This window comes from Heteronotia binoei, chromosome 1 (genome assembly GCF_032191835.1).
Source record: "Heteronotia binoei isolate CCM8104 ecotype False Entrance Well chromosome 1, APGP_CSIRO_Hbin_v1, whole genome shotgun sequence".
NCBI lineage: Eukaryota > Metazoa > Chordata > Lepidosauria > Squamata > Gekkonidae > Heteronotia > Heteronotia binoei.
The window spans coordinates 263,464,646-263,483,619 of NC_083223.1; the positions used below are offsets into that span (position 1 = coordinate 263,464,646).

The window sequence follows — 18,974 nt, forward strand, 5'->3', positions numbered from 1 at the left end:
TTGTAGGGAAATAGGTGGTGGAGCTCATTAGCATTACTCATCAGCATATGCCACCCCCCCAGCCAATGCAAGGAGAGCCCCGGGCAAGCAAGGCCTGCTTGGGCTGGCTAGAGTCCAGTCAGCCCAAGCAGGCCTCACTCATCAGGGGCTCTCCTGGGCTGCCTCCTCCAGTCAAAAGGCCAGCAAGCCATCTGCTGCGCAACATCACATAAGAAGTGGAGAAAGAGTGGTGCAGGCTTCTCCAGGGGTTATTGAGGGCTGCTGGGAGTCTGGCAAAGCTCCTGGTGGCTGGCTGGCTGCCCACTCCTAATCCCGGGATTGTTATGCAGCTGCACCTACTATTCAATGGACAAGGTAGGTAGCTGGGGAGGAAGAGGGGGAACCCTCAGAAAAGTTCAGGAGCTGTGCTCCTGTGAGCTTCTGCTGAATCTGAGGCCTGGTGGTAGTTATTACGTGTTGGAGGGACCCACCCAAGACATCTATCCAGATCTTCACTGAAACGTCTCCAATTCGCCCTCTTAAAGTTTCATCCCTGATAACTGGTATTTAGATTCCTAGTCTGAAGATTAAAAAGGTAAAGGTAGTCCCCTATGCAAGCACCAGTTGTTTCCGACTCGGGGGTGACGTTGCATCACGACGTTTTCACAGCAGACATTTTACGGGGTGGTTTGCCATTGCCTTCCTCAGCCATCTACACTTTACCCCCAGCAAGCTGGGTACTCATTTGACAGACCTTAGAAGGATGGAAGGCTGAGTCAACCTCGATTCAGCTACCTGAACCCAGGTTCTGCCAAGATCGAACTCAGCTTGTGAGCAGAGCTTGAACTGCGATACTGCAGCTTTACCACTCTGCGCCACGGGGCTCTTTGAGGATTACAGGTTGATTTTGACTGTGGGAAAGCCTCAAGAACTCATCTGGGTATAGGCAAGCGCTGACTTCTCCGGTCAGATGAAACAAATATTAAATCAGGGCCAGACTCTGTATTCCATGCAGTTGATCTGAAGGTGCCTCTGTCTTTAGCGTTGAAAATGATATGCAAGCCATGGTCTTCGGCCCAGTCACTAACCATCTATCTCCAATTTCCATGGTGGCTGTTAAAAGTTACTAGTGTATACAGAAGAATGAGTGTAGCGTGTTGATAGGACACACGCTAGCCATGAAACTGCATGAGTTTTGTAAAAATTAATGTGTACTTCTCCAACTTTTGCTATGATTTCATTGTGGGCATTGGTCAATCAATGTTCCCTCTAAGCTGTGGAATCTCGTGAGCAAAAATTCTATGTTGTGAGCGAGCAATCTGGCTACTTGCATAAATTAGTTTGCTCTGGGCCCAATTTTTCCTGAGCAAAGACTAAAACGTGTCAGCTGGAGTTGAAAAAACTGAGCTAGCTCACACTAACACAGCTAAGAGGGAACACTGGTTATATTGTATTGTACCTGTTTGTTTTTTAATTAAAGGAAAAGTAAAGCATTTTGTGCTTAGGAAAGCCATATACTAAATGTTTTAAGTAAACGATTGGGGACGGGTTTGTCACTAAGCAAAATGCTATTCGGAATCAGTGTGGAATTGATGAGATTTCTTGGTAGAAGCTGGAAATGAACTCATTCGTTTCCCCAAAATTCCCTCCCAGCTCATGTTAGCACATATATGCTTATGCTGCCACAAACGTACTGGTGTTTTCTCTGGTCTAATATGCCATGGCACTGCCAGATGATAGCCCACACCTAAGGAATTGTCATCTGGGTTGGAATTACAAACATGGCCTTGGTTGGTAAATTACCCATTTTAAAAGTTTTTAAAGCTGGTCCACGAAAGTTTAGTAATAAGTGAACAGTACAGAACTTCTGCGTAGGTTCCTATCAAACGGCCAGTCATGGGCACCTGCCCTGTTAAATGCACAGAATCTTTTTTAACGCTGGCCTGCCACTAAGAGTATCTGGCTAGGACCTGGGTTCAAATTCACTACGGAATCGTGAGGTTTACTAGTTGATAACAGGCCAGCCAGCAGCATTTCCTCACACTGGCCTCTAACCCTGCAAGGTTGTTGTGAGGTGAAAAAAGTGGGAAACAACATATGCCACCTCCTTGGAAGTAAGATAAAAAGAACATTCTATGAGGAAAGGTTAAAGTCCTATGAAAAAAGATTGAAAGAGCTGGGTGTATTTAGCCTGGAGAGGAGACGACTGAGAGGTGATTTGATCACCATCTTCAAGTACTTGAAGGGCTGTCATATAGACAAGGGTGCAGAATTGTTTTCTGTTGCCCCAGAAGGTAGGACCAGTCCAGAACCAATGGGTCGGAATTAAATCAAAAGTTTCCAGCTAAACATTAGGAAGAATTTCCTGACAGAGTGGTTCCTCAGTGGAACAGGCTTCCTCGGGAGGTGGTGGGCTCTCCCTCCGATTTTTAAACAGAGGCTAGATGGCCATCTGACAGCAATGCTGATTTCTGTGAATTAGGCAGATCGTGAGGAGGGCAGGAAAGGTTGCATCAGTGCTGAGTTCTCATGGCCCTTTCTTACAAACCCAGGTAAATGCTGAGTGACACTTCGGGGTCAGTCAGCAATTTTTCTCCAGGCCAATTTGGCAATGGATCCTGAAGGTGTTTGACATCTTCTGGGTATGGAGCAGGGGTCGCTGTGGATGTATGTGTGTGTGTGTGCGAAGGAAGTATTTGTGAATTTCCTGCATTGTGCAGGGTGTTGGATTCATGGATGTGATGACCAGCTCCAGTGAGAAAATGAAGTAAAATTGAAACAAAGGAACAAATTGCAGTATTTTTGGTCAGGAAACAACAGGAATGTGGCTGTAAGAGAAGCATTGTTGGATATTTATGGGGAATACAGTGCTATATTAGCAGCCCTTTACAACAATGTACACGTATTACAGTTGGGGTATATTTCTCTTCCAAGCCAAATTCCTAATGTTATATTGAGGTAGAAAAATTCCCAAAAAAGATGTTTTAATTAGCAGTAGCAGAAGTCACTGTGTTTCACAGCACTAAAACATGAAGGCCTTGAGAAAACACAGTGACATTATGCACACTGAATAATTCACACCAGCATGGTTTCTTTATAAAGCTGTAATTAAAGTAAGTCAAGACAACAAAACCTATGCTTTGAACCGAAGATATTAGAAAACTAAAAAAAAATTGTGACTTTTAAAGGGAAAAAACATACAATTCATAATTTCTATCCGGGGGTATCTTTCTACAGGACATGTCTCTCTGTAGTGAGGCAAATACTTTACAAAGGTTACCAGGAAACCTTGTCAGGTTGTTGTGTAAGGCTGTATCTCTACAGCACAGGCCCACTGACACCTTTTAGAGTGGCCAGGTGGGGCTTTGGCTAGTAAGTCCTTTGATTGGCCACTGGAGATTTGATTGGCTATGCAGATTTTTTAAAAAAACGTTGCTATTGCAGCAGCTGCCACCACAGCACAGCACTGGGTGACTGAAAGTAAACTGTGGCAGCCATTTTGTTGCTGGTTACACCTGCTGTAGCCATTTTATGGCTGTGCACGCTACCCTGTCAGAATTCCAAAGGTGCTTATAGGTTCAAAAAGTTTGGGGAGCCCTGCTCTCTAGAGCATTTAAAAATGGTTCCCTGGATCAGGACTTCCTTAATTAACTTGCGTGGTATTTTTTTTAAAGTTAAACATGTTTAGGGTAAAAAAAAAAAAAATGGACTCCATGGCAAAATGTAAAGATTTCTTCAGTTGCTTTACACCCTGGGTGCTTTTCATGTTCACATAAAGCAAGCTGTAAAATGATAATTGGCTATACTTTGGCAGCATTAACTACTGTGCAGGGGACAATGTCCAAAGAGGACTAAATTGGACAGCCACTTCCTGGTGGGGAGGGGGGCTGTGGCTCATTGGAAGAGCCTGTGCTTTGCATACAGAAGGTCCCAGGTTCGATCACTCGTATCGCCAGTTAAAAGGACAAGGCAATAAGTGACGTGGAAGACCCCTACCTGAGATACTAGAGAGCTGCTACCAGTCTGAGTAGACAATACTGACCTTGATAGACCAAAGGTCTTATTCACGTGTCGCCAGTGTAGAGCTGGGCCACAGTGTGTAGGGGCCTCCCCCTGACAAAGACACAATTGGACACACCCATCCACCTTGAAAGAGCTTTATTGCTCAATGCGGAAAGGACGCCAAGGTTATTTTTATTTTATTTCAATGTCACAGTCCCACCTCCCACAGTCACCACCCCCACCCTGTACCCCTCTGGGTTTTCTTTCCCCCTTCTCCATGTTTGTATTTCACAACCAAGCCTCTTCTAAGCAGGACTTCAAGTCATTCCCAAGAGAGGGGGCGGGGTGAGGGTCGACCATGGTTGCCAGGGTGGATTTCTTACCCAGAAAGAACAGAAAAATCAAGACCTTGATCCAAGCTGGAGCGCATGCGCAGACATGGAACACACTCGGAACGCCGGGGCCCATCATACGCACACACCCCACATCCATAATGGGATGGGGAAGCTGTGAACACTGAAAAGTTCCCATCCATTTCACTCGCACCATTTTCCCCAGGAATGAATGGGGAGGATCTAAGCCTGTGTGCTGTACAAGAGGAATCCAGGGGGAGATAAGCCCTATCCCCAAATTGGGATCATAAAATAAGCCCCACCCACTTGAAAGAGCTACAGTCCAGCATAGACCTTCCTGTGGAAACCCTCTTTTTTTGAAGGGGCAGGAAATGAATGAATGGTCTTAACGTTTCTAGACTTGGAGATATATCTACATTCAAAATCAGTTCTATACCATTGTTGGATCAGGTACTATTGTACTGCTATAGCAGTCATTCATCTCCTAGCTGCCTTGGTCAGTCGTAGATAATCGCTATAGCGCAGCAATGGTGGATGCTACCAAAAAATGGCAGCTTTAGCCCTCTGCAAAAATGATGGGAACTGTAGTTTGGTAAGGCTGCAGGGAACTCTCAGAGTCCCTTCATCTTACCCTCGCCACCTATTAACAGACTCACAAGTTCTAAAGTTCCCTGGTTAGAGAATGGCTATTTGAAATATATAGCTTTAATATAAATTACCAGCCCGTAGGAGACAGACGAGAACAAATTCATGGATAACGAGACTTGTGGGAAGGGGATAACTGAAATGCATTTCCGTTCTGAGCCCTTGGTTTAGCACAGTCCTCCTCAACACCCTACTGTTTTCTGGTTGGTCCTCTATCCCAGCTCTAGCAACAGCCCTGAATTGCAGACAATGCAAGCCACAAGCCTGGGTTTTCCCACAGTCTGCTTGACTACTTCTAAATTCGGCTGTAGAAGATCCCCTCCCCACCCCACCACTGGCTCATGGTCCATCCAATCCTGCATCAAATGAGTATGTAGTCAACAGCTAGATTTTACTCCAGTAGCACCTTAAAGACTTACAAAATTTCCAGGGTATAAGTGTTCAAGAAACAAAACTGTCATCAGATACAAGTAGGAACAGGGATCCCTTAGCCCTTATATCCCAGGCAGAAGGTGGGAGGGGGGATATAAGGGCTCAGCAATCTCCATTCCTACTAGTACCTGACGAAGAGAGCTTTCCCTCTTGAAAGCTCATACCCTGGAAATTGCGTTGGTCTTTAAGGTGCTACTGGACTCAAATTTACTTGCCTACTGCAGACCAGCATGCCTGCTCGCTTGTAGTTAAAAACAAGGGGTATCCAAACACTTCCCTGTAAGATCAGACCTAAGGGGGCACTGAGTCCAGCATATAGTTCTCCATGGTGGCTAACTTAAAAGCAAGCCACGGTACCGAAGACCATTCATCCCCTATTGACTGAACCCAGAATCTGACATACAGCGACATACTGCGGGTGCGAATTTATGTCCCGTGAATCTACTGTAAGCCCTGCAGGATCAGGCAAAATTTCCATCTGGTCTTGCATCCCATCTCCAACTGTCGGATGCTCCCGGGAATGCCCCCATCACCCGGCATTCACAGACACACTGCTCCGAAACACAGAGGTTCCATTTTGCTACCACAACAGTTAATAGCCGCTGATGGATTTATCCTCCATGAGACCATGCTCAAAGAAAGGAAATTCTGACAGCATTCTGAAGCAGGCGGGTGACGGGAATAGCCTCATCTTTTAATTTTCTTTACCTGTCACAAAACTGGGTTCCATTAGAAACGGGGTAAGATATTGTCCCACTCACATATCCTATGGGTGAATTCCCCTGTCTGCATCTAAGGGCTGGGGGAGGGGGCAGGTCTTTCCCATAACCATAATGCAAACACACATGTCAGTCTGCACATGTACAGAATTCAACATTCTTGTCCTCATGGCTGAGGAAGTGTAGGGAGTGCCTGGCAAATTCTCAAAAGCGGGGGTCTCTGTTGTTAGCGGGAGGACTCCTACTGATCAGGAGCGATGGCTTCAGTGCCCCTCTCTACCCCTTATAATTCTTTCTAAGACTACTATCCCACCGGCCCCACAATTTGCCCTATCCTCATTCAGACACCCTCTTTCTACTCTCGGAAAGCTTGATGAAAATCTCCACGTTCCTCTTTCACAAATGTGGGAACTGCAATGAACTGTGCAAAACAGGCTAACATCAGCTTTCTTTGCAAACAAAAAAATGTAAAGGTCTTTCATTATCCTCGGAGCAGAATGTCAAGGAAAGGGGTCTGGCCCCAAAAAAGCACCTATTGCCTGGCTTATGGGTTGCCTGAGGGGAGGAAAAAGGGCTAAGGGTCTTGTCTGATTCTTCCCTCCCATTCTTGGCCCCAGTCCTGGGGAACGAAGGGGGCTTCGCCTCAACTGCTCTCTCCTGTAAGATCACAGTGGAGTCCCCGATGACCTCCCTGTAGGCCCCTGCCTATGTCCATTGCGGTGACACCCCTCCCCGCCATGCACAATCAACACAGGGAAATACAAAGCATCTTGATAGCAGGGAGGGCTCTCCAGCGGCTCGGTCTCGATGCTGCTCCCCACGTGGCTCCCGCTCAGGCTGCGGAGGACTCCCCCGCACCGCCTTGCCCCGCTCAGCGAGAAGCGGCTGCAGCTGAAAGGAAGGCGGGCGTAGAGCGCTCGAGTGCCCCGTGAGGGCAAGGAGTTGCTGCTGACAGTCCGGCGGCACCGCTGGCAGCTGCGCAGGTAGGCTGCCCCCGCCACCACGGTGGAGTCCATGAGCATGGCCTCCGAGTAGCTGGGCACCAGCTGCTGGTTGGAACGGATGTGCCACTCCAGCTCGGTCATGTCCACAGTGTTGACGCGTGAGATGCGGCGCCCGTAACCCCCAGCGGCGTCTAGCGGGCTGGGGCCATCGTCAGCCCCAAAGAGTTTCTCCACGTGGTAGTGCACGTTAGCTGTGCGATATTCAGAGAGCACTCGCAGCGGCCAGGATAGCAGAAGGAAAGAGGCCAGCCAGAACACCCAGCGGCGGGTGTACCACGGGGGACGCCCCGGGTCAGGGAAGACCAGCATGTGCTCCTTGAAGTCCACGTTCTTGAGATGCATCCCTTCGCGAGCCTCCATGTAATCATCCAAGCCCTCGTTTTCCCCAAAGAAACGGGCACGCTGGGTGAGGTAAGCCGCCTCCGCCTCCCCGGTGGCGAAGCTGAAACACTTGGTGAACCGCAACTTGGTGACGGGATAATCAGAGAGCCCCAGCAGCTCTTTGGACACGTCCTTCACCCCGTGGCCCGAGTAGTCAAACTCTGTCTCTGCCACGTGTGTATTGACCCGCTCGTGGTAGACCTGGGTGGTGGTGTAGGCATCCCCGTTGCGGTAGCGGGTCACCTGCCGAGTGCGGCGGATATAGTGGTAACTAATGGCCTTCCACCAGATGCATGGCGTGGCTTGCTGCATGCGCTGCACCTTCTCGTACACGCTGGCCGTGTCCACACGGTACTGCATCTGGCCCTTGGCAAACCGGTGCCAGCACTCCACCAGGTAGACCACATACAGCATCCCTAAGAAAGCCAGCGGGATGTAGATATAGCCATTGGAGCAAGGGCTGTCGTGGTAGATCATGGAGGCGCCCCGGAAGGAGCTGTCATAGTTCATGCGGGTCACCGTCGAGAGGCGGCACCAGGCCATGACGCCGAAGCAGCCGTACATCAACAGGGTGAGGACCAGGCATTTCCAGTGCGACTCCCGGCAAAGGGAGCTGCTCAAAGACTGCTTCAGGGGTCGCTGCTGCTCACCAGGAGGGAAGGGGGTGAAAGGGAGAAGAGAGAAGAAAAGGAAGAGAAAGAAAGAAAACATATGAACATATGAAGCTGCCTTCTACTGAATCAGACCCTCGGTCCATCAAAGTCAGTATTGTCTTCTCAGACTGGCAGCGGCTCTCCAGGGTCTCAAGCTGAGGTTTTCACACCTATTTGCCTGGACCCTTTTTTGGAGATGCTGGGGATTGAACCTGGAACCTTCTGCTTCCCAAGCAGATGCTCTACCACTGAGCCACAACCCCATTCATGGCTCTCCAGGGTCTCAAGCTGAGGTTTTTCACACCTATTTGCCTGGACCCTTTTTTGGAGATGCCAGGGATTGAACCTGGGACCTTCTGCTTCCCAAGCAGATGCTCTACCACTGAGCCACCGTCCCCTCCGATGATGGCATGCTATAGAGCTATCCTTGGGACAAGAAACCCTTTGTAATATTCCAGATCCCTGCCCCAAATGTTCCAACATTCTAATTTTAAAAACCTCAGGTCTCTAATCCACTTGATAACCAATACGATAACCACCTGATAACCTCTTGATAACTACTTGATAACCTCAAGTCTCTAAATCCACTTGATAACCAATATGTAAATTAAAGAAACAGGCCACCTTCTACCCAGTCGTACATGCATCATTTGCATCCTGCTTTTCACCCTAGTCGAGACTCAAAGCAGATTTTAGAGCAAAGGTGTCAAACTCATTTGTTATGAGGGCCGGATCTGACATGATGAGACCTTGTCGGGCCGGGCCATATGTGTCATAAAATTTAACGCCAGGTAGCAGTGATACAAACTTTATAAAGGACACAGCCAAACACAATTAAAGATTTTTTTTAACCCTTAAAATAGGCTTAAACCATTAGCACTCATTGGTCTTAAAGGTGCTTTCTTTGTATCTCTCCCATGGGATCCAAGGAACTGGGCAAGGGAAGCTCTGGTTCTTTCCCTCCCCTCTCAGGGGATGAGGAGGGGGAAAGAGCCTCAGTTAATAGAAGGAAGAGAGGCTTCGCTCAGTAGCTGTGCTGTATGATTGAGAGAGCCTGGCAAAGCAAGCTCTCCCTCCCCCTCCCCCCCACTTTGCTCCCCAAGGGAGAAGAAGAAGAAGAAGAATTGCAGATTTTTACCCCGCCCTTCTCTCTGAATCAGAGACTCAGAGCGGCTTACAATCTCCTGTATCTTTCCCCCCCACAACAGTCACCCTGTGAGGTGGGTGGGGCTGAGAGGGCTCTCACAGCAGCTGCCCTTTCAAGGACAACTCTGCCAGAGCTATGGCTGACCCAAGGCCATTCCAGCAGGTGCAAGTGGAGGAGTGGGGAATCCAACCCGGTTCTCCCAGATAAGAGTCCGCACACTTAACCACTACACCAAACTGGCTCTTAGCTGATGGGAGAAAATATAGAAACCTTAGCTGATGGGAGAAAATATAGGTTTTGCTCTGTAGCTCCCGTGCGATTGAAAAATCCTGGCAAAGCAAGCTGTGATGCAGAGGGAAGCAAGAGAGAGCGAGAAAGAAGCAGATGACAACCAGTTGCTCGGGGGGGGGGTGATAGGAGCCCTCTGGGGGCCTGATTTGGCCCCTGGCCACGTGTCTGACACCCCTGTTCTAGACTGTCATTCTCCGCCTCTCCATTCTCCCACAATAACAGCACCATGAGGTAGGCCAAGCTGAGAGCCCAAGATCATCCAGCGAGCATCCACAGTAGAAGGGAGGATTCAAACCCAGGTCACCCAGGGTCCTAGCCCTTCACTGCATGCAGCACACTGCACGGGCTCTTAATTGTCCAATAAAGAAGATGTTCTGGTCCAGTTTCCTGCAGACCCGGCCAATATGCAGAAAGGAACCGCAATGCCCGAGGACCACTCAGCACTTATAGTTTAATTTGCTTAAATCTATCTAATAAATTAAATCGCTTTATTTTGAATGGATAAGACAGCTTGCAGTAGGGACTGTTAAGCCAATGCAAACTGCTTTACCAGAATGAAATTTCTGGCCAAGAAAATACCAAGCTCCCAATAGGAATTGTTTGTTCTGGCCCAAATAAGGCTATGGTCCTTGGAAACTGATTACTTACATTCAGGGGTGGAATTTTAGCAGGAGCTCCTTTGCCTATTAGGCCACACCCCTCTGATGTAGCCAATCTTCCAAGAGCTTACAAAAAAGAGCCTTGTAAGCTCTTGGAGGATTGGCTACATCAGGGGTGTGTGGCCTAATAGGCAAAGGAGCTCCTGCTAGAATTCCACCCCTGCCTGCATTCATCTTAACGAGTGCAGGACAACTTCCCAGCTATGGCAATTAGCGGGTGCCAAGGGGGAGGGGCCACTTAAGTTCCCTCCACCGTCAAGCTGTCCTCTTTCTTTCCATTCTCCCCACCCTGGCGATAAAAGCTTGGCAGAAGCCTCTGGGAAAACGGCCAAAAGCAAAGAGCTTTTAGGAAAGCCCCACAGAGAAGGGGGAAGAATGGGGCTTGGGCAAACCATCCATTTTGCACTAACGAATTCAGGAGCGGGACGAAGGCGTTACAGAACAAAAGGAGAAAAACACCAGCTAGAAAAGTGGGGTGGAAGGAAATGCCCTGAACATTAAGCCCTACTGTATTCCAGTCATTGGAGATGGGCAGGAAGAATAAGCTGGGAAATTTGACCTCCAGGGACAGAGCCCAAGAATCCTGGCTATTGTGCTTGTTCTCCCCCACTTGAATTATAAACCTCCCCAGAAGATACGAAAGCAGGGCTTTTTTTGAGCAGGAACTCACATGAACGCAGTTCCTACTGGCTCGGCACTAGGGGGTGTGGCCTAATATACAAATAAGTTCCTGCTGGGCTTTTTCAACAAAAAAGCCGTGTGACTCAATGGTGACACCAGGGGGTGTGGCCTAATATGCGAATGAGTTCCTGCTGGACTTTTTCCTACAAACAAGCGCTGTACGAAAGCGTGCCTGAGAACAGGGTTGCCAGCTTCCAGCTAGCACCTGGAGATCTTTCGCTATTACCATTGATTTCCAGACAACTGAGATCAGTTCCCCAGGAGAAAATGGCTGCTTTGGAGGGTGGTTTCCATGGCATTATACCCTGCTGAGGTCCCTCCCCTCCCCCAACCCTGCCATCTCCAGGCCCTGCCCCCCAAATCTCCAGGTATTCCCCGACCCAGGACCGGCAACCCTAACTGCAACCTACCCCCAACTCTTTTGGATTATAAGGAAGAGGTTACAAGAGGCAGAAGCAGCCTTGACTGTCAGGTATCTTTCAACCCTAGTAATTCCCCTCCTTTGAAAACGCTCCATCTGTCCCCTTCCCTAAACCAAGATCCAAGTGCAAAACCTGCCTCCAAAACCCTTTGTGCTAATCAACAGTCTTGCTGTTTCTAAGAATCAGGAATCCTGGAGGTTTTTTCCATCTTCTGGGCATGAAGCAGGGGTCACTTACGGGTGTGAGGGGAGGTATTTGTGAATTACCTGCAATGCGCAGGAAGTGTCAAACACATTTGTTACGAGGACAGGATCTGACATAAATGCCACTTTGTTGGACTGGTACCGGAGATATACGCTTTATAAAGGTGATTTCTAATGTCGAATGACAATAGTAGGTGAATAACAGTAGGCTTGATTGGATTAGGTGTGATATGCAGAGGGGTGGTAGCCATGCAGATGCCAGCCTTGGTAATGAGACAGGAAACCTAGGTCTCAATTCCATCCAGGAGGATTCAGTACAGAAGGATGCAAGGAATAAATGGACAAGTCTGACATTGAGGGCCTTTTCACACTTACCGGTGGAAACCGGAAGGGAGTCGGTATTGTGCCGCCTTGCAGTAATCCGAGACAGGGATGGGAGTTTTCAGACACATGTTTTTTTTCCCGGTAGGGTTCCATGATTGAAGCAAGCCATTTCACACTGGTCTGCTTTTATCTCGCTTCCACCAACGCCAGCCGTTTTCGCCTGCCGGCGCGTGATCTCCGGCTTATTGTTTTTTTGGGAACTTCGGGCAAAGATCGCTATAGCGCTATAGTGCTATAGCGACATATCACAACAGCACCACCATAGAGATGGCTAGGCTCCATTGAGATAAGTTACCAAGTTTCAGCGGCAGCAATCTCTGGCATCTTAATGGAACCCAGGCATCCCTATGGTGATGCTGTTGTGATACATCGCTATAGCGCTATAGCAATCTTAGCCTGACATTCCAAAAAAAAAAACAAAGCTGGAGATCGCGCACCGGCGGGTGAAAAAGGGCACGAAAACTGCTCCCGGATTAGATACTGGACATTTCACACAGCGCCCCATACCGATTTCAACCCGGAAGGAGGGGTTGAAAACTGGAAGAAGCTGCTCTTTGTTAGTAACGACTCAGGCATGCCTCACTACCGGGACAGCTGCGGGACTGTTTGAAAAGGTGAGAGTATTCCGGTAGCAGCCAGTTACTGAGTCGGGTCTGTCTGAAATGCCAGCAGAAACCCGTTACTGTTCAGTAACTGACCAGCTTCCATACCGGAATACATAGGCTGTGTCAAGAAGTTCTAAGAAACCACAACATTCAGCTGCTGACCTAAGAGCAGCAGTGCTCTTAACAAAAGAATTTCAAAGGAAGATGAGAAAGGGAGACTGCTGAATTGCAATTGATAATGAAACTTAAGACAAGGCGTTCTCCTGGACTGAACTGAGAGCTTGTTTTCCTGTCTCATCACCAATGTGTGTGGTTATCATTTGGCGTCTGAAATCACTTTGTTCTCCAAGACATAAGGACCAATCCAAGTGTTCTAATTCCTGATCAGGGTCTTTTTGAAAGAAAATAAATCCAGATAGGAAGAGAGAAATCCAGTCTTTTCTTTTTTTTTAAACACACCACCACAACTTTTCAGAATAAGCCAAAATAATTTCCTCAATGTACATTGTGCTTGTCAGAAGAATCTATCTACCCACCCGCTCTCCCTCCCTCTAAAGAAGAAGCGTGCTTGCACACAAAAGCTTATACCTGGAATAAAACATTGTTGGTCTTGAAGTGGCCATGGGACTCTCTTTCCTCCCCCTCCCCTCCTCCCCAAAAGAGGAGGAACAGCTCCAGAGAAGGAAGCAGAAGGTGAGTGTGTGAGAGACAGAGAGAGGCTTGTCTTTATATTTCTCCCACATGAAGCAAGAGAGGGAGGCAAGAGGCTGGAAACAGGAAACAGGAAGCAAAGAGCCACTGAGGGAGCTAGAAAAAAAGAAAGCTATTGTTCAGGAAAGGTAGCAGAAGAAGTAAGTTGCTTGAGGGATGGATCTGAACCCTTTGCAGGCTGCATCTGATCTGCAAGCCACATGTTTGACAATCCTGGATTAGATGACCCCGGAAGTCCCTTCTAGCTCTATGATGCTATGATTCCCTGAGATGTCATTCAAACACAGGGGATCAAATCTCAGATAAGATTTCCCTGCCCCCAAACCAAGAAGTTACTGTACTTCTGCAACCGACCCCTCACTACCCAAAATGGCCTTCCTTATTCATTCTCTGCCACTGACTCCCGCCATTACCCACCACTGATCATATCACTTTTAAAATCCAAGCCGGGAAGGAAAAACACCCTTTGCCGACTCTGATTCTACTGCCTCTCACTCTCAGGAACAAAGGATCCGGATGGCATACATCCGGGTCCGGATGGCATACATCCGAGAGTTCTGAAAGAACTCAAAGTTGAACTTGTGGATCTTCTAACAAAAATCTGTAATCTTTCATTGAAATCTGCCTCCGCTCCTGAGGACTGGAAGGTAGCAAATGTCACCCCCATCTTTAAAAAGGGTTCCAGAGGAGATCCGGGAAATTACAGGCCAGTCAGTCTGACTTCAATACCGGGAAAGTTGGTAGAAACCATTATCAAGGACAGAATGAGTAGGCACATTGATGAACACGGGTTATTGAGGAAGACTCAGCATGGGTTCTGCAAGGGAAGATCTTGCCTCACTAGCCTGTTGCATTTCTTTGAGGGGGTGAACAAACATGTGGACAAAGGAGACCCGATAGATGTTGTTTACCTTGACTTCCAGAAAGCTTTTGATAAAGTTCCTCATCAAAGGCTTCTTAGAAAGCTTTTGAGTCATGGAGTAAAAGGACAGGTCCTCTTGTGGATCAAAAACTGGCTGAGTAATAGGAAGCAGAGAGTGAGTATAAATGGGCAGTCTTCGCAGTGGAGGACGGTAAGCAGTGGGGTGCCGCAGGGCTCGGTACTGGGTCCCATCCTCTTTAACTTGTTCATAAATGATTTAGAGTTGGGAGTGAGCAGTGAAGTGGCCAAATTTGCGGATGACACTAAATTGTTCAGGGTGGTGAGAACCAGAGAGGATTGTGAGGAACTCCAAAGGGATCTGTTGAGGCTGGGTGAGTGGGCGTCAACGTGGCAGATGCGGTTCAATGTGGCCAAGTGCAAAGTAATGCACATTGGGGCCAAGAATCCCAGCTACAAATACAAGTTGATGGGGTGTGAACTGGCAGAGACAGACCAAGAGAGAGATCTTGGGGTCATGGTAGATAATTCACTGAAAATGTCAAGACAGTGTGCGTTTGCAATAAAAAAGGCCAACGCCATGCTGGGAATTATTAGGAAGGGAATTGAAAACAAATCAGCCAGTATCATAATGCCTCTGTATAAATCGATGGTGCGGTCTCATTTGGAGTACTGTGTGCAGTTCTGGTCGCCGCACCTCAAAAAGGATATTATAGCATTGGAGAAAGTTCAGAAAAGGGCAACTAAAATGATTAAAGGGCTGGAACACCTTCCCTATGAAGAAAGGTTGAAACGCTTAGGGCTCTTTAGCTTGGAGAAACATCGACTGAGGGGTGACATGATAGAAGTTTACAAGATAATGCATGGGATGGAGAAAGTAGAGAAAGAAGTATTTTTCTCCCTTTCTCACAATATAAGAACTCGTGGGCATTCGATGAAATTGCTGAGCAGACAGGTTAAAACGGATAAAAGGAAGTACTTCTTCACCCAAAGGGTGATTAACATGTGGAATTCACTGCCACAGGAGGTGGTGGCGTCCACAAGCATAGCCACCTTCAAGAAGGGGTTAGATAAAAATATGGAGCAGAGGTCCATCAGTGGCTATTAGCCACAGTGTGTGTGTGTATGTATATATATATATATATATTTGGCCGCTGTGTGACACAGAATGTTGGACTGGATGGGCCATTGGCCTGATCTAACATGGCTTCTCTTATGTTCTTATGATCTATACAACAAATTCCCTGCATTTCAAACAACTAGAATGTTGGGGGAGAACGAAAAGTAGGAATGCTAACTTTCTACATTCAGGGAGGTGGAATTTCCACCCCCCCTCTCATGGGAAAGGATTTCAACACCTCATCCTACTGCAGTCAGAAGTGGCAGAGGCCAGGGAGAGTTTTATTGTTTGACTAGCAGTAAAGTCCGTTGCAGGAAGAAATACCATGAGCCCTAGAAAAATATTTGGGGGGGGGGGGGGTGATGAATGCGTAGAAGCCCGAGCTGTATGGACCAAGGTAGCCCAAACTTGGGTAGGAGACCATTGGGGAAGCCCAGGGTTGCTACTCAGAAGCAAGCAATAGCAAACCATCTCATCTCCTGCCATGGACACTTTATGGGACGTCACCGTAAGTCAGTTGTGACTTGACAGCAAGTAAACGACAACAAAATGGACAAGAATGACAACATTCATCAAAACATCCGTATTAAGCTAAGAGAATCCACTCGTCTGAGTTACTTCACTGGCTCACGAAAGGGAGCAAAGGATTTAGAAACTGGAAATTAGGGGAGAGGGGGGGGGAAATGGGAGAATTATGTTCCAGATTGATAAATTGCTGAGGGTCAGCATTGGGTAGCAGTTAGTGTTAAAAGCAGGCTCCAAAAGACCCAGGGTTTGAATCCCAAGAAGATCGCTGGGTGACCTTAGGCTAGTCACACCTTCTCAGCCTAACCTCCCTGATAGGGCTGGCCCGGGGAGAAAAGTAGGGTGTAAACAAAGAAGATAAATAAATGCTGGCATTAATTGAACCACTCGACATGACTGTTCCAACATGGAATCCTATTCTAGACTTGAGGAACAGCAGCATGATATTATTATTAGAGCCGGGGTGACCGAGCGACAGTTTTTCCCAGCATGTTGAAACAGGGGTGTCTCTGAAGCAGAGGCTTACCACCATACCAGCACCCGAACTCAGCACCAAGAAATAACACGAGTCAGTATGCCACGGCACACTGATAGCATTTATACCAACCTTCCTCGATGGAACTAGACAGGTCTATGAGCCTAATGACTATTAGTAAGAACCAAGGTCAGGATGGTTTAGGCCTGGAGAGAGCCGGGTTCTAATCCCCATTTGCCATGAAAAATCACCGGGTGACCTTGGGCCTGAAACTCCCCTACCTCGCAGGGTTGTTACAAGGATACAACAGAGGAAACAAGAACCATGCATGTTGTCCTGAGCTCCCAAGGAGGATAAAAAATGTAAGAAACAAAGCCAAACGAAGGTTTCTTTGGCCTGTGGTAGAGAATATTGGTTGCAGGTCTGCACATACCCAGTCTCAATCCAGGTAAGGTCGGATAGCTGAGTTCAGAGGGAAATCAAGAAGAGTTGGCCTCCAGTAAGGTCCAAGAAGGGGGCACCTTTAAGGACCTCTGGAAAATTCAAGGGGGGGGGGGGGGAGCCACAGCCCGTCTTCAAGGCCCACCAAAACATGAAGTCATAACATAAAGGCAACGCCTCCTTGAAATGCCAGTCCCAAGGATGGAAGAGTGTGTTGGGGAGGGAGGGGTTAGGGCGTCCCCACAGCTTCTGCCTCTCCTCTGGGGAAACCGGTCCTCCATCTCCTTCACCCCACAGATTCCCCACTCCCCTGAGTGGGTGTGGAGGTCAGAAAGAAAAGCTTCCTGAATCTTTCTAAGGCAGGCAATGGAAGGGGATTGTGCGACAGCCTGGACTCAAGCAATGCTTTTCTTTTCTTTTTTTCCCCTTCCACCGGCTAGGCTGGAAGGGAGAGGTGTGTGTATGCCTACCCTTAGCCAGTGGCAGGATTTTCTCCCCGTCTTCGCCCCCCCCTGCCTTTGTTTCCCCCTCTCCCCACCCCCTCCAGGTTCCTGGTGTCCCTTTTCTTCCCGAAAGGCTCGCTTTCCCACCAGCTCTAAACCCCCATCAGGAGTCGCCGCCACCCGCCAGAGAGAGAGAGAGACGCGAGAAGGACGCCGTGGTGCAATGCAGAACTTGGCGCGGACGGCCCTTGCCTCCCCCCCCCCCCCCCATACGCGCCGTAGCAAAGCACACCGCGAACACACAGATCCCCCCCCCCCTTTCCTGCAGATCCACCCCACCGCCACCGGCAACCCTCGCTTTCTCCCCTCATGCGTCTTTGCAAAGGGGTGTTTTTTTCCTCCCCTTGGGGAGCGGGGCGTTCTTTTTACGCACCACTCCTATCCCCGCGCGCACACACAATAAAACTCTAGATCGAGGCCAGGCGGGAAAAGAAGGGGGCGGAAAGTCGGCAGGATCCTTCTCCCGGGAGGGGCGAGGGGGTAGAAGCAGCCACGTCTTTCTCTCCCCCACCCCCCCTTTTTTTTTGCCAGAAATCCGGGTTTATTTTTAACCCCGGCAGGTCTATTAATAATGTACAAAAGGAGGCACGTGTTCCCTGCAGCAGAATCGCCGTCACCTCGCTTCTGGCCCGCTCCCCTTCCCCCCCCCCCCCGGCTCCGGCGCCCGCCTCGCCCACCGACGAGGGGTGGGGGGCGAGGAGAGGTGGGGGAAGGCGGAGAGGGTCCCGATCCTGCTGCCCAAGATCTGCCCCCCCTTCCACACCCATGGCTTTTCCCCCCTCCAAGTTTGGCGACGTTGGCGGGGGGGTCTCTGCTTTCCAAACGCCGCGCCCGGGGCGCCGCGCAAAGTGCGGCCCCCGCTCCGATCCCCCCCGCCCGCCCGCCCTTCCCAAGAGAGCGGGGCTGGCCTCACCTCCTCCCGAGGGGGTCCCCCGGCTGGGGTGAGGGTGGGCAGCTCCCCGGCCCCCGGCTGCTGCGCCCCGTCTTCTTCCCCCACGCCGGGCATGGTTCACGCGTGGCGCCGCCAGCAGGCGCCCCGGCCGCATGTTAGGGGCGGGCGAGGGGCTCGGCGGCCCCGCGGCTGGAGCTGCGCCGACTCCCCCGCGGCCCGGAGCGGAGCATGGAGACGGCCGCGGCGCTTCGGGGCAGCGGGGAGGGGGCCGGGCTGGCTGTGGCGCGTACCTTCTCCCCGCACCGGCGGCTCAGCTCGCCTCTCCGCCCGTGCGCTCGGCGCCGCGGCTCCGCCCTCTTCCCAGCGCCTGGAAAGGAGCCCGCAAAGGAACCCCGCGGCCGCCTTCTCCGCTCTAGGCCAGCCGCGCCGCCTCCGGCCCGCGTCCCACCCGCCGCCTGCAGCCCCCCCACCCCCAGCCCAAAGACGCCGCTTTCTTTGTGGCCGCCCCCACCCACCGCTCCCGTTTCAGTGCTCGCTTTTGTTTCACGCGTTGGTTCAGACGTGCCTCCCTTCCGCGACTGCGGCTTTGCACGTGTGAAGGAGCCCATGGATTATGCCACAGATTAATCATCAGGGGGACAGACTGGAACTTCCAAGGAAATGGCCGGGTGGGCCTCTGGTGGCCAGGAGGAAGCCGGGCCCAATGCCAGCAACTCTTGGCTCTCTCACACACACACACACGTATTGGCCACTGGGTGACACAGTGTTGGACTGGATGGGCCATTGGCCTGATCCAACATGGCTTCTCTTATGTTCTTATGGCTCAGGCAGGGTAGAGGTAGAGGTAGAGCCTCTGCTTTGCATATG

At 49.7% G+C, this 18,974-nt stretch overlaps 1 protein-coding gene across 1 annotated transcript; it reads right to left on the reverse strand.

The window, feature by feature from the left end:
- Positions 1 to 6,580: 6,580 nt before the first annotated feature.
- TMEM151A (transmembrane protein 151A) lies at positions 6,581 to 18,355 on the reverse strand. Its single transcript, XM_060255044.1, has 2 exons — positions 18,129 to 18,355; positions 6,581 to 8,157 (listed from the first exon to the last, which is right to left on the reverse strand). The coding sequence occupies exons 1-2, from the start codon at positions 18,219 to 18,221 to the stop codon at positions 6,796 to 6,798; spliced, it is 1,455 nt and encodes a 484-aa protein (XP_060111027.1). The 5' UTR covers positions 18,222 to 18,355; the 3' UTR covers positions 6,581 to 6,795.
- Between the last annotated feature and the right edge of the window lie 619 nt (positions 18,356 to 18,974).

Bases quoted from the DNA above. Each gene is read 5' to 3' on its own strand.
- TMEM151A (XM_060255044.1), bottom strand. From the start codon at position 18,221: ATGCCCGGCGTGGGGGAAGAAGACGGGGCGCAGCAGCCGGGGGCCGGG. The intron at 8,158-18,128 runs GTGAGGCCAGCC...CCTGGTGAGCAG, and splicing joins GGGGACCCCCTCGGGAGGAG to CAGCGACCCCTGAAGCAGTC.